Raw genomic sequence first — 18,147 nt, forward strand, 5'->3', positions numbered from 1 at the left:
GTCATTATCTCAACTCAGAGAGAAGACTCTACGTGCCATCTCTTCAGGGGTCATTATCTCAACTCAGAGAGAAGACTCTACGTGCCATCTCTTCAGGGGTCATTATCTACACTCAGAGAGAAGACTCTATGTGACATCTCTTCAGGGGTCATTATCTCAACTCAGAGAAGACTCTATGTGCCATCTCTTCAGGGGTCATTATCTCAACTCAGAGAGAAGACTCTACGTGCCATCTCTTCAGGGGTCATTATCTCAAATCAGAGAGAAGACTCTATGTGCCATCTCTTCAGGGGTCATTATCTCAACTCAGAGAGAAGACTCTACGTGCCATCTCTTCAGGGGTCATTATCTCAACTCAGAGAAGACTCTATGTGCCATCTCTTCAGGGGTCATTATCTCAACTCAGAGAGAAGACTCTACGTGCCATCTCTTCAGGGGTCATTATCTCAACTCAGAGAAGACTCTAGCTGCCATCTCTTCAGGGGTCATTATCTCAACTCAGAGAGAAGACTCTACGTGCCATCTCTTCAGGGGTCATTATCTCAACTCAGAGAAGACTCTAGCTGCCATCTCTTCAGGGGTCATTATCTCAACTCAGAGAGTAGACTCTAGCTGCCATCTCTTCAGGGGTCATTATCTCAAATCAGAGAGAAGACTCTATGTGCCATCTCTTCAGGGGTCATTATCTCAACTCAGACAGAAGACTCTACGTGCCATCTCTTCAGGGGTCATTATCTCAACTCAGAGAAGACTCTATGTGCCATCTCTTCAGGGGTCATTATCTCAACTCAGAGAGAAGACTCTACGTGCCATCTCTTCAGGGGTCATGATCTCAAATCAGAGATTAGACTCTATGTGCCATCTCTTCAGGGGTCATTATCTCAACTCAGAGAGAAGACTCTACGTGCCATCTCTTCAGGGGTCATTATCTCAACTCAGAGAGAAGACTCTACGTGCCATCTCTTCAGGGGTCATGATCTCAAATCAGAGAGAAGACTCTACACGCCATCTCTTCAGGGTTCATTATCTCAACAGAGTAGACTCTACGTGCCATCTCTTCAGGGGTCATTATCTCAACTCAGAGAGAAGACTCTACGTTCCATCTCTTCAAGGGTCATTATCTGAACTCAGAGAGAAGACTCTACGTGCCATCTCTTCAAGGGTCATTATCTCAACTCAGAGAGAAGACTCTACGTGCCATCTCTTCAGGGGTCATTATCTCAACAGAGAAGACTCTAGCTGCCATCTCTTCAGGGGTCATTATCTCAACTCAGAGAGTAGACTCTAGCTGCCATCTCTTCAGGGGTCATTATCTCAAATCAGAGAGAAGACTCTACGTGCCATCTCTTCAGGGGTCATTATCTCAACTCAGAGAGAAGACTCTACGTGCCATCTCTTCAGGGGTCATTATCTCAACTCAGAGAAGACTCTAGCTCCCATCTCTTCAAGGGTCATTATCTCAACTCAGAGAGAAGACTCTACACGCCATCTCTTCAGGGTTCATTATCTCAACAGAGTAGACTCTACGTGCCATCTCTTCAGGGGTCATTATCTCAACTCAGAGAGAAGACTCTACGTTCCATCTCTTCAAGGGTCATTATCTGAACTCAGAGAGAAGACTCTACGTGCCATCTCTTCAAGGGTCATTATCTCAACTCAGAGAGAAGACTCTACGTGCCATCTCTTCAAGGGTCATTATCTCAACTCAGAGAAGACTCTAGCTGCCATCTCTTCAGGGGTCATTATCTCAACTCAGAGAGAAGACTCTACGTGCCATCTCTTCAGGGGTCATTATCTCAACTCAGAGAGTAGACTCTACGTGCCATCTCTTCAGGGGTCATTATCTCAACAGAGAAGACTCTAGCTGCCATCTCTTCAGGGGTCATTATCTCAACTCAGAGAGTAGACTCTAGCTGCCATCTCTTCAGGGGTCATTATCTCAACTCAGAGAGAAGACTCTACGTGCCATCTCTTCAGGGGTCATTATCTCAACTCAGAGAGAAGACTCTACGTGCCATCTCTTCAGGGGTCATTATCTCAACTCAGAGAGAAGACTCTACGTGCCATCTCTTCAGGGGTCATTATCTCAAATCAGAGAGAAGACTCTATGTGCCATCTCTTCAGGGGTCATTATCTCAACTCAGAGAGAAGACTCTACGTGCCATCTCTTCAGGGGTCATTATCTCAACAGAGTAGACTCTACGTGCCATCTCTTCAGGGGTCATTATCTCAACTCAGAGAGTAGACTCTAGCTGCCATCTCTTCAGGGGTCATTATCTCAACTCAGAGAGAAGACTCTACGTGCCATCTCTTCAGGGGTCATTATCTCAACTCAGAGAGAAGACTCTACGTGCCATCTCTTCAGGGGTCATTATCTCAACAGAGTAGACTCTACGTGCCATCGCATCAGGGGTCATTATCTCAACTCAGAGAGAAGACTCTACGTGCCATCTCTTCAGGGGTCATTATCTCAACTCAGAGAGAAGACTCTACGTGCCATCTCTTCAGTGGTCATTATCTCAACTCAGAGAGAAGACTCTATGTGCCATCTCTTCAGGGGTCATTATCTCAACTCAGAGAGAAGACTCTACATGCCATCTCTTCAGGGGTCATTATCTCAACTCAGAGAGAAGACTCTATGTGCCATCTCTTCAGGGGTCATTATCTCAACTCAGAGAGAAGACTCTACGTGCCATCTCTTCAGGGGTCATTATCTCAACTCAGAGAGAAGACTCTACGTGCCATCTCTTCAGGGGTCATTATCTCAACTCAGAGAGAAGACTCTACGTGCCATCTCTTCAGGGGTCATTATCTACACTCAGAGAGAAGACTCTATGTGACATCTCTTCAGGGGTCATTATCTCAACTCAGAGAAGACTCTATGTGCCATCTCTTCAGGGGTCATTATCTCAACTCAGAGAGAAGACTCTACGTGCCATCTCTTCAGGGGTCATTATCTCAAATCAGAGAGAAGACTCTATGTGCCATCTCTTCAGGGGTCATTATCTCAACTCAGAGAGAAGACTCTACGTGCCATCTCTTCAGGGGTCATTATCTCAACTCAGAGAAGACTCTATGTGCCATCTCTTCAGGGGTCATTATCTCAACTCAGAGAGAAGACTCTACGTGCCATCTCTTCAGGGGTCATTATCTCAACTCAGAGAAGACTCTAGCTGCCATCTCTTCAGGGGTCATTATCTCAACTCAGAGAGAAGACTCTACGTGCCATCTCTTCAGGGGTCATTATCTCAACTCAGAGAAGACTCTAGCTGCCATCTCTTCAGGGGTCATTATCTCAACTCAGAGAGTAGACTCTAGCTGCCATCTCTTCAGGGGTCATTATCTCAAATCAGAGAGAAGACTCTATGTGCCATCTCTTCAGGGGTCATTATCTCAACTCAGAGAGAAGACTCTACGTGCCATCTCTTCAGGGGTCATTATCTCAACTCAGAGAAGACTCTATGTGCCATCTCTTCAGGGGTCATTATCTCAACTCAGAGAGAAGACTCTACGTGCCATCTCTTCAGGGGTCATGATCTCAAATCAGAGATTAGACTCTATGTGCCATCTCTTCAGGGGTCATTATCTCAACTCAGAGAGAAGACTCTACGTGCCATCTCTTCAGGGGTCATTATCTCAACTCAGAGAGAAGACTCTACGTGCCATCTCTTCAGGGGTCATGATCTCAAATCAGAGAGAAGACTCTACACGCCATCTCTTCAGGGTTCATTATCTCAACAGAGTAGACTCTACGTGCCATCTCTTCAGGGGTCATTATCTCAACTCAGAGAGAAGACTCTACGTTCCATCTCTTCAAGGGTCATTATCTGAACTCAGAGAGAAGACTCTACGTGCCATCTCTTCAAGGGTCATTATCTCAACTCAGAGAGAAGACTCTACGTGCCATCTCTTCAGGGGTCATTATCTCAACAGAGAAGACTCTAGCTGCCATCTCTTCAGGGGTCATTATCTCAACTCAGAGAGTAGACTCTAGCTGCCATCTCTTCAGGGGTCATTATCTCAAATCAGAGAGAAGACTCTACGTGCCATCTCTTCAGGGGTCATTATCTCAACTCAGAGAGAAGACTCTACGTGCCATCTCTTCAGGGGTCATTATCTCAACTCAGAGAAGACTCTAGCTCCCATCTCTTCAAGGGTCATTATCTCAACTCAGAGAGAAGACTCTACACGCCATCTCTTCAGGGTTCATTATCTCAACAGAGTAGACTCTACGTGCCATCTCTTCAGGGGTCATTATCTCAACTCAGAGAGAAGACTCTACGTTCCATCTCTTCAAGGGTCATTATCTGAACTCAGAGAGAAGACTCTACGTGCCATCTCTTCAAGGGTCATTATCTCAACTCAGAGAGAAGACTCTACGTGCCATCTCTTCAAGGGTCATTATCTCAACTCAGAGAAGACTCTAGCTGCCATCTCTTCAGGGGTCATTATCTCAACTCAGAGAGAAGACTCTACGTGCCATCTCTTCAGGGGTCATTATCTCAACTCAGAGAGTAGACTCTACGTGCCATCTCTTCAGGGGTCATTATCTCAACAGAGAAGACTCTAGCTGCCATCTCTTCAGGGGTCATTATCTCAACTCAGAGAGTAGACTCTAGCTGCCATCTCTTCAGGGGTCATTATCTCAACTCAGAGAGAAGACTCTACGTGCCATCTCTTCAGGGGTCATTATCTCAACTCAGAGAGAAGACTCTACGTGCCATCTCTTCAGGGGTCATTATCTCAACTCAGAGAGAAGACTCTACGTGCCATCTCTTCAGGGGTCATTATCTCAAATCAGAGAGAAGACTCTATGTGCCATCTCTTCAGGGGTCATTATCTCAACTCAGAGAGAAGACTCTACGTGCCATCTCTTCAGGGGTCATTATCTCAAATCAGAGAGAAGACTCTATGTGCCATCTCTTCAGGGGTCATTATCTCAAATCAGAGAGAAGACTCTACGTGCCATCTCTTCAGGGGTCATTATCTCAAATCAGAGAGAAGACTCTATGTGCCATCTCTTCAGGGGTCAGTATCTCAACTCAGAGAGAAGACTCTTTACGTGCCATCTCTTCAGGGGTCATTATCTCAACTCAGAGAAGACTATGTGCCATCTCTTCAGAGGTCATTATCTCAACTCAGAGAGAAGACTCTACGTGCCATCTCTTCAGGGGTCATTATCTCAAATCAGAGAGAAGACTCTATGTGCCATCTCTTCAGGGGTCATTATCTCAACTCAGAGAAGACTCTATGTGCCATCTCTTCAGGGGTCATTATCTCAACTCAGAGAGAAGACTCTACGTGCCATCTCTTCAGGGGTCATTATCTCAAATCAGAGAGAAGACTCTATGTGCCATCTCTTCAGGGGTCATTATCTCAACTCAGAGAGAAGACTCTACGTGCCATCTCTTCAGGGGTCATTATCTCAACTCAGAGAGAAGACTCTACGTGCCATCTCTTCAGGGGTCATTATCTCAACAGAGTAGACTCTACGTGCCATCTCTTCAGGGGTCATTATCTCAACTCAGAGAGTAGACTCTAGCTGCCATCTCTTCAGGGGTCATTATCTCAACTCAGAGAGAAGACTCTACGTGCCATCTCTTCAGGGGTCATTATCTCAACTCAGAGAGAAGACTCTACGTGCCATCTCTTCAGGGGTCATTATCTCAACAGAGTAGACTCTACGTGCCATCTCTTCAGGGGTCATTATCTCAACTCAGAGAGTAGACTCTAGCTGCCATCTCTTCAGGGGTCATTATCTCAACTCAGAGAGAAGACTCTACGTGCCATCTCTTCAGGGGTCATTATCTCAACTCAGAGAGAAGACTCTACGTGCCATCTCTTCAGGGGTCATTATCTCAACAGAGTAGACTCTACGTGCCATCGCATCAGGGGTCATTATCTCAACTCAGAGAGAAGACTCTACGTGCCATCTCTTCAGGGGTCATTATCTCAACTCAGAGAGAAGACTCTACGTGCCATCTCTTCAGTGGTCATTATCTCAACTCAGAGAGAAGACTCTACGTGCCATCTCTTCAGGGGTCATTATCTCAACTCAGAGAGAAGACTCTATGTGCCATCTCTTCAGGGGTCATTATCTCAACTCAGAGAGAAGACTCTACATGCCATCTCTTCAGGGGTCATTATCTCAACTCAGAGAAGACTCTATGTGCCATCTCTTCAGGGGTCATTATCTCAACTCAGAGAGAAGACTCTACGTGCCATCTCTTCAGGGGTCATTATCTCAAATCAGAGAGAAGACTCTATGTGCCATCTCTTCAGGGGTCATTATCTCAACTCAGAGAGAAGACTCTACGTGCCATCTCTTCAGGGGTCATTATCTCAACTCAGAGAAGACTCTATGTGCCATCTCTTCAGGGGTCATTATCTCAACTCAGAGAGAAGACTCTACGTGCCATCTCTTCAGGGGTCATTATCTCAACTCAGAGAAGACTCTAGCTGCCATCTCTTCAGGGGTCATTATCTCAACTCAGAGAGAAGACTCTACGTGCCATCTCTTCAGGGGTCATTATCTCAACTCAGAGAAGACTCTAGCTGCCATCTCTTCAGGGGTCATTATCTCAACTCAGAGAGTAGACTCTAGCTGCCATCTCTTCAGGGGTCATTATCTCAAATCAGAGAGAAGACTCTATGTGCCATCTCTTCAGGGGTCATTATCTCAACTCAGAGAGAAGACTCTACGTGCCATCTCTTCAGGGGTCATTATCTCAACTCAGAGAAGACTCTATGTGCCATCTCTTCAGGGGTCATTATCTCAAATCAGAGAGAAGACTCTATGTGCCATCTCTTCAGGGGTCATTATCTCAACTCAGAGAGAAGACTCTACGTGCCATCTCTTCAGGGGTCATGATCTCAAATCAGAGATTAGACTCTATGTGCCATCTCTTCAGGGGTCATTATCTCAACTCAGAGAGAAGACTCTACGTGCCATCTCTTCAGGGGTCATTATCTCAACTCAGAGAGAAGACTCTACGTGCCATCTCTTCAGGGGTCATGATCTCAAATCAGAGAGAAGACTCTACACGCCATCTCTTCAGGGTTCATTATCTCAACAGAGTAGACTCTACGTGCCATCTCTTCAGGGGTCATTATCTCAACTCAGAGAGAAGACTCTACGTTCCATCTCTTCAAGGGTCATTATCTGAACTCAGAGAGAAGACTCTACGTGCCATCTCTTCAAGGGTCATTATCTCAACTCAGAGAGAAGACTCTACGTGCCATCTCTTCAGGGGTCATTATCTCAACAGAGAAGACTCTAGCTGCCATCTCTTCAGGGGTCATTATCTCAACTCAGAGAGTAGACTCTAGCTGCCATCTCTTCAGGGGTCATTATCTCAACTCAGAGAGAAGACTCTACGTGCCATCTCTTCAGGGGTCATTATCTCAACTCAGAGAGAAGACTCTACGTGCCATCTCTTCAGGGGTCATTATCTCAACTCAGAGAAGACTCTAGCTCCCATCTCTTCAAGGGTCATTATCTCAACTCAGAGAGAAGACTCTACACGCCATCTCTTCAGGGTTCATTATCTCAACAGAGTAGACTCTACGTGCCATCTCTTCAGGGGTCATTATCTCAACTCAGAGAGAAGACTCTACGTTCCATCTCTTCAAGGGTCATTATCTGAACTCAGAGAGAAGACTCTACGTGCCATCTCTTCAAGGGTCATTATCTCAACTCAGAGAGAAGACTCTACGTGCCATCTCTTCAAGGGTCATTATCTCAACTCAGAGAAGACTCTAGCTGCCATCTCTTCAGGGGTCATTATCTCAACTCAGAGAGAAGACTCTACGTGCCATCTCTTCAGGGGTCATTATCTCAACTCAGAGAGTAGACTCTACGTGCCATCTCTTCAGGGGTCATTATCTCAACAGAGAAGACTCTAGCTGCCATCTCTTCAGGGGTCATTATCTCAACTCAGAGAGTAGACTCTAGCTGCCATCTCTTCAGGGGTCATTATCTCAACTCAGAGAGAAGACTCTACGTGCCATCTCTTCAGGGGTCATTATCTCAACTCAGAGAGAAGACTCTACGTGCCATCTCTTCAGGGGTCATTATCTCAACTCAGAGAGAAGACTCTACGTGCCATCTCTTCAGGGGTCATTATCTCAAATCAGAGAGAAGACTCTATGTGCCATCTCTTCAGGGGTCATTATCTCAACTCAGAGAGAAGACTCTACGTGCCATCTCTTCAGGGGTCATTATCTCAAATCAGAGAGAAGACTCTATGTGCCATCTCTTCAGGGGTCATTATCTCAAATCAGAGAGAAGACTCTACGTGCCATCTCTTCAGGGGTCATTATCTCAAATCAGAGAGAAGACTCTATGTGCCATCTCTTCAGGGGTCATTATCTCAACTCAGAGAGAAGACTCTTTACGTGCCATCTCTTCAGGGGTCATTATCTCAACTCAGAGAAGACTATGTGCCATCTCTTCAGAGGTCATTATCTCAACTCAGAGAGAAGACTCTACGTGCCATCTCTTCAGGGGTCATTATCTCAAATCAGAGAGAAGACTCTATGTGCCATCTCTTCAGGGGTCATTATCTCAACTCAGAGAGAAGACTCTACGTGCCATCTCTTCAGGGGTCATTATCTCAACTCAGAGAAGACTCTAGCTGCCATCTCTTCAGGGGTCATTATCTCAACTCAGAGAAGACTCTACGTGCCATCTCTTCAGGGGTCATTATCTCAACTCAGAGAGTAGACTCTACGTGCCATCTCTTCAGGGGTCATTATCTCAACTCAGAGAAGACTCTAGCTGCCATCTCTTCAGGGGTCATTATCTCAACTCAGAGAGTAGACTCTAGCTGCCATCTCTTCAGGGGTCATTATCTCAAATCAGAGAGAAGACTCTATGTGCCATCTCTTCAGGGGTCATTATCTCAACTCAGAGAAGACTCTATGTGCCATCTCTTCAGGGGTCATTATCTCAACTCAGAGAGAAGACTCTACGTGCCATCTCTTCAGGGGTCATTATCTCAACTCAGAGAGAAGACTCTACGTGCCATCTCTTCAGGGGTCATTATCTCAACTCAGAGAAGACTCTATGTGCCATCTCTTCAGGGGTCATTATCTCAACTCAGAGAAGACTCTAGCTGCCATCTCTTCAGGGGTCATTATCTCAACTCAGAGAGAAGACTCTACGTGCCATCTCTTCAGGGGTCATTATCTCAACTCAGAGAAGACTCTAGCTGCCATCTCTTCAGGGGTCATTATCTCAACTCAGAGAGTAGACTCTAGCTGCCATCTCTTCAGGGGTCATTATCTCAAATCAGAGAGAAGACTCTATGTGCCATCTCTTCAGGGGTCATTATCTCAACTCAGAGAGAAGACTCTACGTGCCATCTCTTCAGGGGTCATTATCTCAACTCAGAGAAGACTCTATGTGCCATCTCTTCAGGGGTCATTATCTCAACTCAGAGAGAAGACTCTACGTGCCATCTCTTCAGGGGTCATTATCTCAACTCAGAGAGTAGACTCTAGCTGCCATCTCTTCAGGGGTCATTATCTCAACTCAGAGAGAAGACTCTACGTGCCATCTCTTCAGGGGTCATTATCTCAACTCAGAGAGAAGACTCTACGTGCCATCTCTTCAGGGGTCATTATCTCAACAGAGTAGACTCTACGTGCCATCTCTTCAGGGGTCATTATCTCAACTCAGAGAGAAGACTCTACGTGCCATCTCTTCAGGGGTCATTATCTCAACTCAGAGAGAAGACTCTACGTGCCATCTCTTCAGGGGTCATTATCTCAACAGAGTAGACTCTACGTGCCATCTCTTCAGGGGTCATTATCTCAACTCAGAGAGAAGACTCTACGTGACATCTCTTCAAGGGTCATTATCTCAACAGAGTAGACTCCATGTGCCATCTCTTCAGGGGTCATTTCTCTCAACTCAGAGAGAAGACTCTAGCTGCCATCTCTTCAGGGGTCATTATCTCAACTCAGAGAGAAGACTCTACGTGCCATCTCTTCAGGGGTCATTATCTCAACTCAGAGAGAAGACTCTACGTGCCATCTCTTCAGGGGTCATTATCTCAACAGAGTAGACTCCATGTGCCATCTCTTCAGGGGTCATTTCTCTCAACTCAGAGAGAAGACTCTAGCTGCCATCTCTTCAGGGGTCATTATCTCAACTCAGAGAGAAGACTCTACGTGCCATCTCTTCAGGGGTCATTATCTCAACTCAGAGAGAAGACTCTACGTGCCATCTCTTCAGGGGTCATTATCTCAACAGAGTAGACTCTACGTGCCATCTCTTCAGGGGTCATTATCTCAACTCAGAGAGAAGACTATGTGCCATCTCTTCAGGGGTCATTATCTCAACAGAGTAGACTCTAGCTGCCATCTCTTCAGGGGTCATTATCTGAACTCAGAGAAGACTCTAGCTGCCATCTCTTCAAGGGTCATTATCTCAACTCAGAGAGAAGACTCTAGCTGCCATCTCTTCAGGGGTCATTATCTCAACTCAGAGAAGACTCTACACGCCATCTCTTCAGGGGTCATTATCTCAACAGAGTAGACTCTACGTGCCATCTCTTCAGGGGTCATTATCTCAACTCAGAGAGAAGACTCTACGTGCCATCTCTTCAAGGGTCATTATCTCAACTCAGAGAGAAGACTCTACGTGCCATCTCTTCAAGGGTCATTATCTCAACTCAGAGAGAAGACTCTACGTGCCATCTCTTCAGGGGTCATTATCTCAACTCAGAGAGAAGACTCTACGTTCCATCTCTTCAAGGGTCATTATCTGAACTCAGAGAGAAGACTCTACGTGCCATCTCTTCAAGGGTCATTATCTCAACTCAGAGAGAAGACTCTACGTTCCATCTCTTCAAGGGTCATTATCTGAACTCAGAGAAAAGACTCTACGTGCCATCTCTTCAAGGGTCATTATCTCAACTCAGAGAGAAGACTCTACGTGCCATCTCTTCAAGGGTCATTATCTCAACTCAGAGAAGACTCTAGCTGCCATCTCTTCAGGGGTCATTTAAAAGCTGCCTGCAAGCCATGGGAAACGAAATAACCCACATTTTAAAAGACGTCACCCTCTTTTTAAAATGCTTCTGGGGGAGGGATGGGCAAATGTTAAATGGGCTGGACGGTGTTCAAGAGGAGATACCTACTTCAAAACTCTTCACCTCCTCTCCATCCTCATCCTCTTCATCATGACAGCTCTGGTGGAGAAATGGATGATACAGAAAGAGAAAGACATCACAACCAATAAATCAATCAACCAAGTGATCGGGCCAATCAAGTAATAAATCAATCAACCAATGAAGTGATAGGACCAATCAAGTAATTGATGAATCAGTAGAAAAACATAATGGATTGTGACGTAAGACCACTCTGAATACAAGCGGTACCTTAGCCATAATGTCAGCATAGGCCATGTAGAGAATGTCTTCTTCCAGCTTACTGCAACACACAGTAGATAAGGTCATTATTATTGTGTCATAACGAGTAGTAGAATCAGGAAGTTCTAGAACATCAGGTAGACATCAGATCCACTGTAATGGAAGTGTTACTACTGCCAATATCAGTTACAGTCCTGGTATTACTATGGTTTTATACCACTAGGTAGAGAGGATGATGTATCATATAGAGAGTGTTACAGTCCTGGTATTACTATGGTTTTATACCACCAGGTACCGAGGATGATGTATCATATAGAGAGTGTTACAGTCCTGGTATTACTATGGTTTTATACCACCAGGTAGAGAGGATGATGTATCATATAGAGAGTGTTACAGTCCGGGTATTACTATGGTTTTATACCACCAGGTAGAGAGGATGATGTATCATATAGAGAGTGTTACAGTCCTGGTTTTATACCACCGGGTAGAGAGGATGATGTATCATATAGAGAGTGTTACAGTCCTGGTATTACTATGGTTTACTAGGACCAGCTAGAGAGCAGAGATACCCACCACTATAAAGGTAACATTACTAGCATCACTATTAGTTACAGTCCTGGTATTACTATAGTTTACTAGGACCAGCTAGAGAGCAGAGATACCCACCACTATAAAGGTAACATTACTAGCATCACTATTAGTTACAGTCCTGGTATTACTATAGTTTACTAGGACCAGCTAGAGAGCAGAGATACCCACCACTATAAAGGTAACATTACTAGCATCACTATTAGTTACAGTCCTGGTATTACTATAGTTTACTAGGACCAGCTAGAGAGCAGAGATACCCACCACTATAAAGGTAACATTACTAGCATCACTATTAGTTACAGTCCTGGTATGACTATAGTTTACTAGGACCAGCTAGAGAGCAGAGATACCCACCACTATAAAGGACACATTACTAGTTACAGTCCTGGTATGACTATAGTTTACTAGGACCAGCTACAGAGCAGAGATACCCACCACTATAAAGGTAACATTACTAGTTACAGTCCTGGTATGACTATAGTTTACTAGGACCAGCTACAGAGCAGAGATACCCACCACTATAAAGGTAACATTACTAGTTACAGTCCTGGTATGACTATAGTTTACTAGGACCAGCTACAGAGCAGAGGTACACACCACTTCTCAGTCAGGGCCGTCCTACTGAATAACTGTATGAGCTGATGAAGAGGGTCGATCCTCTTGGCTCCCTCATCTTCTTCAGGAGGCTCCTCTCCTCCAGGTCTCTGTGAAGACAGAATAAAAAATAAAAAATGGGTCTTCACAATCCACAAACATCAAATCTCTTCCTACGGTGCCTTATAGTCTACACAGGTAACACTCTCAAGTCTCAACCACAAAATAAACTCTGATAAGGATCACATCATCTGTCTGGGAACAAAAAGGTATTATGCACACTACTCCCTGGAGACCATATGCACAATACTCCCTGGAGACCATATGAACACTACTCCCTGGAGACCATATGCACACTACTCCCTGGAGACCATATGAACACTACTCCCTACAGACCATATGAACACTACTCCCTACAGACCATATGAACACTACTCCCTGGAGACCATATGCACACTACTCCCTGGAGACCATATGAACACTACTCCCTGGAGACCATATGCACACTACTCCCTGGAGACCATATGCACACTACTCCCTGGAGACCATATGAACACTACTCCCTGGTCTCCCTGGAGACCATATGAACACTACTCCCTACAGACCATATGAACACTACTCCCTGGAGACCATATGCACACTACTCCCTGGAGACCATATGAACACTACTCCCTGGAGACCATATGAACACTACTCCCTGGAGACCATATGAACACTACTCCCTGGAGACCATTGAACACTACTCCCTGGAGACCATTGAACACTACTCCCTACAGACCATATGCACACTACTCCCTGGAGACCATATGCACACTACTCCCTGGAGACCATATGAACACTACTCCCTACAGACCATATGCACATTACTCCCTGGAGACCATATGAACACTACTCCCTGGAGACCATATGAACACTACTCCCTGGAGACCATATGAACACTACTCCCTAGAGACCATATGAACACTACTCCCTGGAGACCATATGAACACTACTCCCTGGAGACCATATGAACACTACTCCCTAGAGACCATATGAACACTACTCCCTAGAGACCATATGAACACTACTCCCTACAGACCATATGAACACTACTCCCTACAGACCATATGAACACTACTCCCTAGAGACCATATGAACACTACTCCCTAGAGACCATATGAACACTACTCCCTAGAGACCATATGAACACTACTCCCTAGAGACCAGGGATGAATATAGTTGGGTGAGAGTTTTCCTTGAAAAATACAAATGTTCTCATCTCAATTCAATCAACAACAATTCTCTACATTTTTCCAACAGGGTTTTCTATTCTACTCAGTACATCTACAATAGTCTCTAGTTAATTCCAGGTAACTCTCTCTAGTCTCCTCCACATAGTTCATTCCAGGTAACTCTCTCTAGTCTCCTCCACATAGTTCATTCCAGGCAACTCTCTCTAGTCTCCTCCACATAGTTCATTCCAGGTAACTCTCTCTAGTCTCCTCCACATAGTTCATTCCAGGCAACTCTCTCTAGTCTCCTCCACATAGTTCATTCCAGGTAACTCTCTCTAGTCTCCTCCACATAGTTCATTCCTTCCCTCCGGTGCATTGAGAGGAAATTCTCAGAAACGTTATCTGAAAGGAATGCATCGTTGACTGCTTTTGTTTTGTCTGTTTCAGTCTGTTTCTTTGTGCTTTCAGAAAAAAGAAATCACTTCGCCCCCAATGAATGCTGGGTATTGGAGCCTGGTTAATCCAATCATGACTTCATTTCAAACCGAGAGTTCTATGTCTGTGTGGCTGTGCTCAGAATATCAAATGGATGCTCCGTGAACAACATGAGGACGTCGTTGTGTGCAGGCAGGAAAATAGCATCAACACAACAACACGTCATTAGAAACATATTGTAACGAGACACAGGCATTCCCTGCTGTGTGATTTCCCACACAGTGTTCCTGAATTCACACTTTAATGGAGGAACACTTACAGTCTGGTCCTCTATGGGCTTATCAATGGGGGAACACTTACAGTCTGGTCCTCTATGGGCTTATCAATGGAGGAACACTTACAGTCTGGTCCTCTATGGGCTTATCAATGGAGGAACACTTACAGTCTGGTCCTCTATGGGCTTATCAATGGAGGAACACTTACAGTCTGGTCCTCTATGGGCTTATCAATGGAGGAACACTTACAGGAACACTTACAGTCTGGTCCTCTATGGGCTTATCAATGGAGTAACACTTACAGGAACACTTACAGTCTGGTCCTCTATGGGCTTATGAATGGAGGAACACATACAGGAACACTTACAGTCTGGTCCTCTATGGGCTTATCAATGGAGGAACACTTACAGTCTGGTTGACTATGGGCTTATCAATGGAGGAACACTTACAGTCTGGTCCTCTATGGGCTTATCAATGGAGGAACACTTACAGTCTGGTCCTCTATGGGCTTATCAATGGAGGAACACTTACAGTCTGGTCCTCTATGGGCTTATCAATGGAGGAACACTTACAGGAACACTTACAGTCTGGTCCTCTATGGGCTTATCAATGGAGTAACACTTACAGCCAGGTCCTCTATGAGCTTATCCTCAAAGTAGTGCTCCTCAGTCTCAATCCAGGACTTCTCATATCCCTGTAGAAACAGGTTGACCGCCCGGTGCCTGGTGGGAGACAGAGAGAAGTCATCAGAGGTGAATGGATGAATGAGAGAGAGAGAGAGAAGTCTGTCCTGGACAGGAAGTAGTAGTTGGACAGTGATCCTTTATAAAACTGCACAGAACAGGGTTTTCTGAAGATGTACTGCTGAGGCCCGTTGATTCACCAGGAGATGACAGGAATATGTTCATTTACATGTGGGGGTGGAGCAGGGTGAAAGAGAGGGCTAGTTAGGTAAGGCACGTGGAGAGAAGTTTACCTGGGTAAATTAGAGTTAGGGTTAGTTAGGTAAGGCACGTGGAGACATGTTTACCTGGGTAAGTTAGGGTTAGTTAGGTAAGGCAAGAGGAGCCATGTGTACCTGGGTAGGTTATACAGGGGAGCCATGTTTACCTGGGTAGGTTATACAGGGGAAGCATGTTTACCTGGGTAGGTTATACAGGGGAGACATGTTTACCTGGGTAGGTTATACAGGGGAGACATGTTTACCTGGGTAGGTTATACAGGGGAGACATGTTTACCTGGGTAGGTTATACAGGGGAGACATGTTTACCTGGGTAGGTTATACAGGGGAGACATGTTTACCTGGGTAGGTTATACAGGGGAGACATGTTTACCTGGGTAGATTATACAGGGGAGACATGTTTACCTGGGTAGGTTATACAGGGGAGACATGTTTACCTGGGTAGGTTATACAGGGGAGCCATGTTTACCTGGGTAGGTTATACAGGGGAGCCATGTTTACTTGGCTAGATTATACACGGGAGCCATGTTTACCTGGGTAGGTTATACAGGGGAGCCATGTTTACCTGGGTAGGTTATACAGGGGAGCCATGTTTACCTGGCTAGATTATACACGGGAGCCATGTTTACCTGGGTAGGTTATACAGGGGAGCCATGTTTACCTGGGTAGGTTATACAGGGGAGCCATGTTTACCTGGGTAGCTTATATAGGGGAGCCATGTTTACCTGGGTAGGTTATACAGGGGAGCCATGTTTACCTGGGCAGGTTATACAGGGGAGACATGTTTACCTGGGTAGGTTATACAGGGGAGCCATTCTGAAACAGGCCACTACAGCCCTCTTCCTCTGTTTAGAGAGCAGCTTGTGCCACACAGCCTTCTTGCTCCTTTGTGGATGTTCCACCTACAGGAAGAGGAAACGGAGAGGCATAACGTTACCGATTCACACAACTCAACGTTAACCGATTCACACAACTCAACGTTACCGATTCACACAACTCAACGTTAACCGATTCACACAACTCAACCTTACCGATTCACACAACTCAACGTTACCGATTCACACAACTCAACGTTACCAATTCACACAACTCAACGTTACCGATTCACACAACTCAACGTTAACCGATTCACACAACTCAACGTTAACCGATTCACACAACTCAACGTTAACCGATTCACACAACTCAATGTTACCGATTCACACAACTCAATGTTACCGATTCACACAACTCAACGTTACCGATTCACACAACTCAACGTTACCGATTCACACAACTCAACATTACCGATTCACACAACTCAACGTTACCCGATTCACACAACTCAACGTTAACCGATTCACACAACTCAACGTCACCGATTCACACAACTCAACGTCACCGATTCACACAACTCAACGTTACCGATTCACACAACTCAACGTTAACCGATTCACACAACTCAACGTTAACCGATTCACACAACTCAATGTTACCGATTCACACAACTCAACGTTACCGATTCACACAACTCAACATTACCGATTCACACAACTCAACGTTACCGATTCACACAACTCAACATTGCCGATTCACACAACTCAACATTACCGATTCACACAACTCAACGTTACCGATTCACACAACTCAACATTACCGATTCACACAACTCAACGTTACCGATTCACACAACTCAACATTACCGATTCACACAACTCAACGTTCAATAGGCACCAAACTGAGAAAAACATTTTCCATGACAAAACATTTTAAAATGACTATAAACCAAAGAAAACAGGCAGAAAGAGAGACGGACAGCCTGGTTTTCTGTTACTTAAACGTTTTAAAACATTTTCCATTGCATGCCCTAAATGAACCCTGATGTTTCCCAGAACCCACCTGGTCTAGATAGAAGAGGACGTGAGCGATGTCCAGGACTCTCTCTACAGTCTTCTCCGGGTCTGACGTGTCCTCGCTCCTGTTAGGAAGATCCTTATACAGAGCCATCTGCCAGCGGATAGCAGGGTCCTCCAGCTACACACACAGAGAGAGAATACATTATTGGGGTTGAGGAGAAACAGGAGGTCTAACCATGTCTGAGGTCTAAGCAAGGCTACGTGATTTCACTGTGAGGGTTAAGGTTCGTTAACCTGGTCTCCGTGTTTGGGTTTTCTATCCAACTCCTATAGTCATCGGCATACCAAAAAATAAGAGTTGGCTTTTTCAGCACGAAACAAATCAAATCAAGATGTATTTATACAACACATATCAGACATGGAACGCAACACATATCAGAGATGGAACGCAACACATATCAGACATGGAACGCAACACATATCAGACATGGAACGCAACACATATCAGACATGGAACGCAACACATATCAGACATGGAACGCAACACATATCAGACATGGAACGCAACACATATCAGAGATGGAACGCAACACATATCAGACATGGAACGCAACACATATCAGACATGGAACGCAACACATATCAGACATGGAACGCAACACATATCAGACATGGAACGCAACACATATCAGACATGGAACGCAACACATATCAGACATGGAACGCAACACATATCAGACATGGAACGCAACACATATCAGACATGGAATGCAACACATATCAGACATGGAATGCAACACATATCAGACATGGAACGCAACACATATCAGACATGGAACGCAACACATATCAGACATGGAACGC

The 18,147-nt window shown here is 45.1% G+C and overlaps 1 protein-coding gene across 4 annotated transcripts in view; it reads right to left on the reverse strand.

Moving 5' to 3' along the window:
• LOC109876547 (ryanodine receptor 2) overlaps nucleotides 1-18,147 on the reverse strand; it is a 276,342-nt gene that overhangs the window by 70,850 nt on the left and 187,345 nt on the right. For all 4 annotated transcript variants that reach the window (XM_031813092.1, XM_031813093.1, XM_031813094.1 and 1 more), the window contains 6 exons: nucleotides 17,327-17,461; nucleotides 16,238-16,350; nucleotides 15,113-15,209; nucleotides 12,567-12,673; nucleotides 11,388-11,439; nucleotides 11,148-11,198 (listed from right to left, as the gene is read on the reverse strand). In XM_031813092.1, the coding sequence (XP_031668952.1) occupies nucleotides 11,148-11,198; nucleotides 11,388-11,439; nucleotides 12,567-12,673; nucleotides 15,113-15,209; nucleotides 16,238-16,350; nucleotides 17,327-17,461 (555 nt within the window). The remainder of the gene's footprint in view (nucleotides 1-11,147; nucleotides 11,199-11,387; nucleotides 11,440-12,566; nucleotides 12,674-15,112; nucleotides 15,210-16,237; nucleotides 16,351-17,326; nucleotides 17,462-18,147) is intronic.

This window comes from Oncorhynchus kisutch, unplaced genomic scaffold (genome assembly GCF_002021735.2).
Source record: "Oncorhynchus kisutch isolate 150728-3 unplaced genomic scaffold, Okis_V2 Okis04b-Okis11a_hom, whole genome shotgun sequence".
NCBI lineage: Eukaryota > Metazoa > Chordata > Actinopteri > Salmoniformes > Salmonidae > Oncorhynchus > Oncorhynchus kisutch.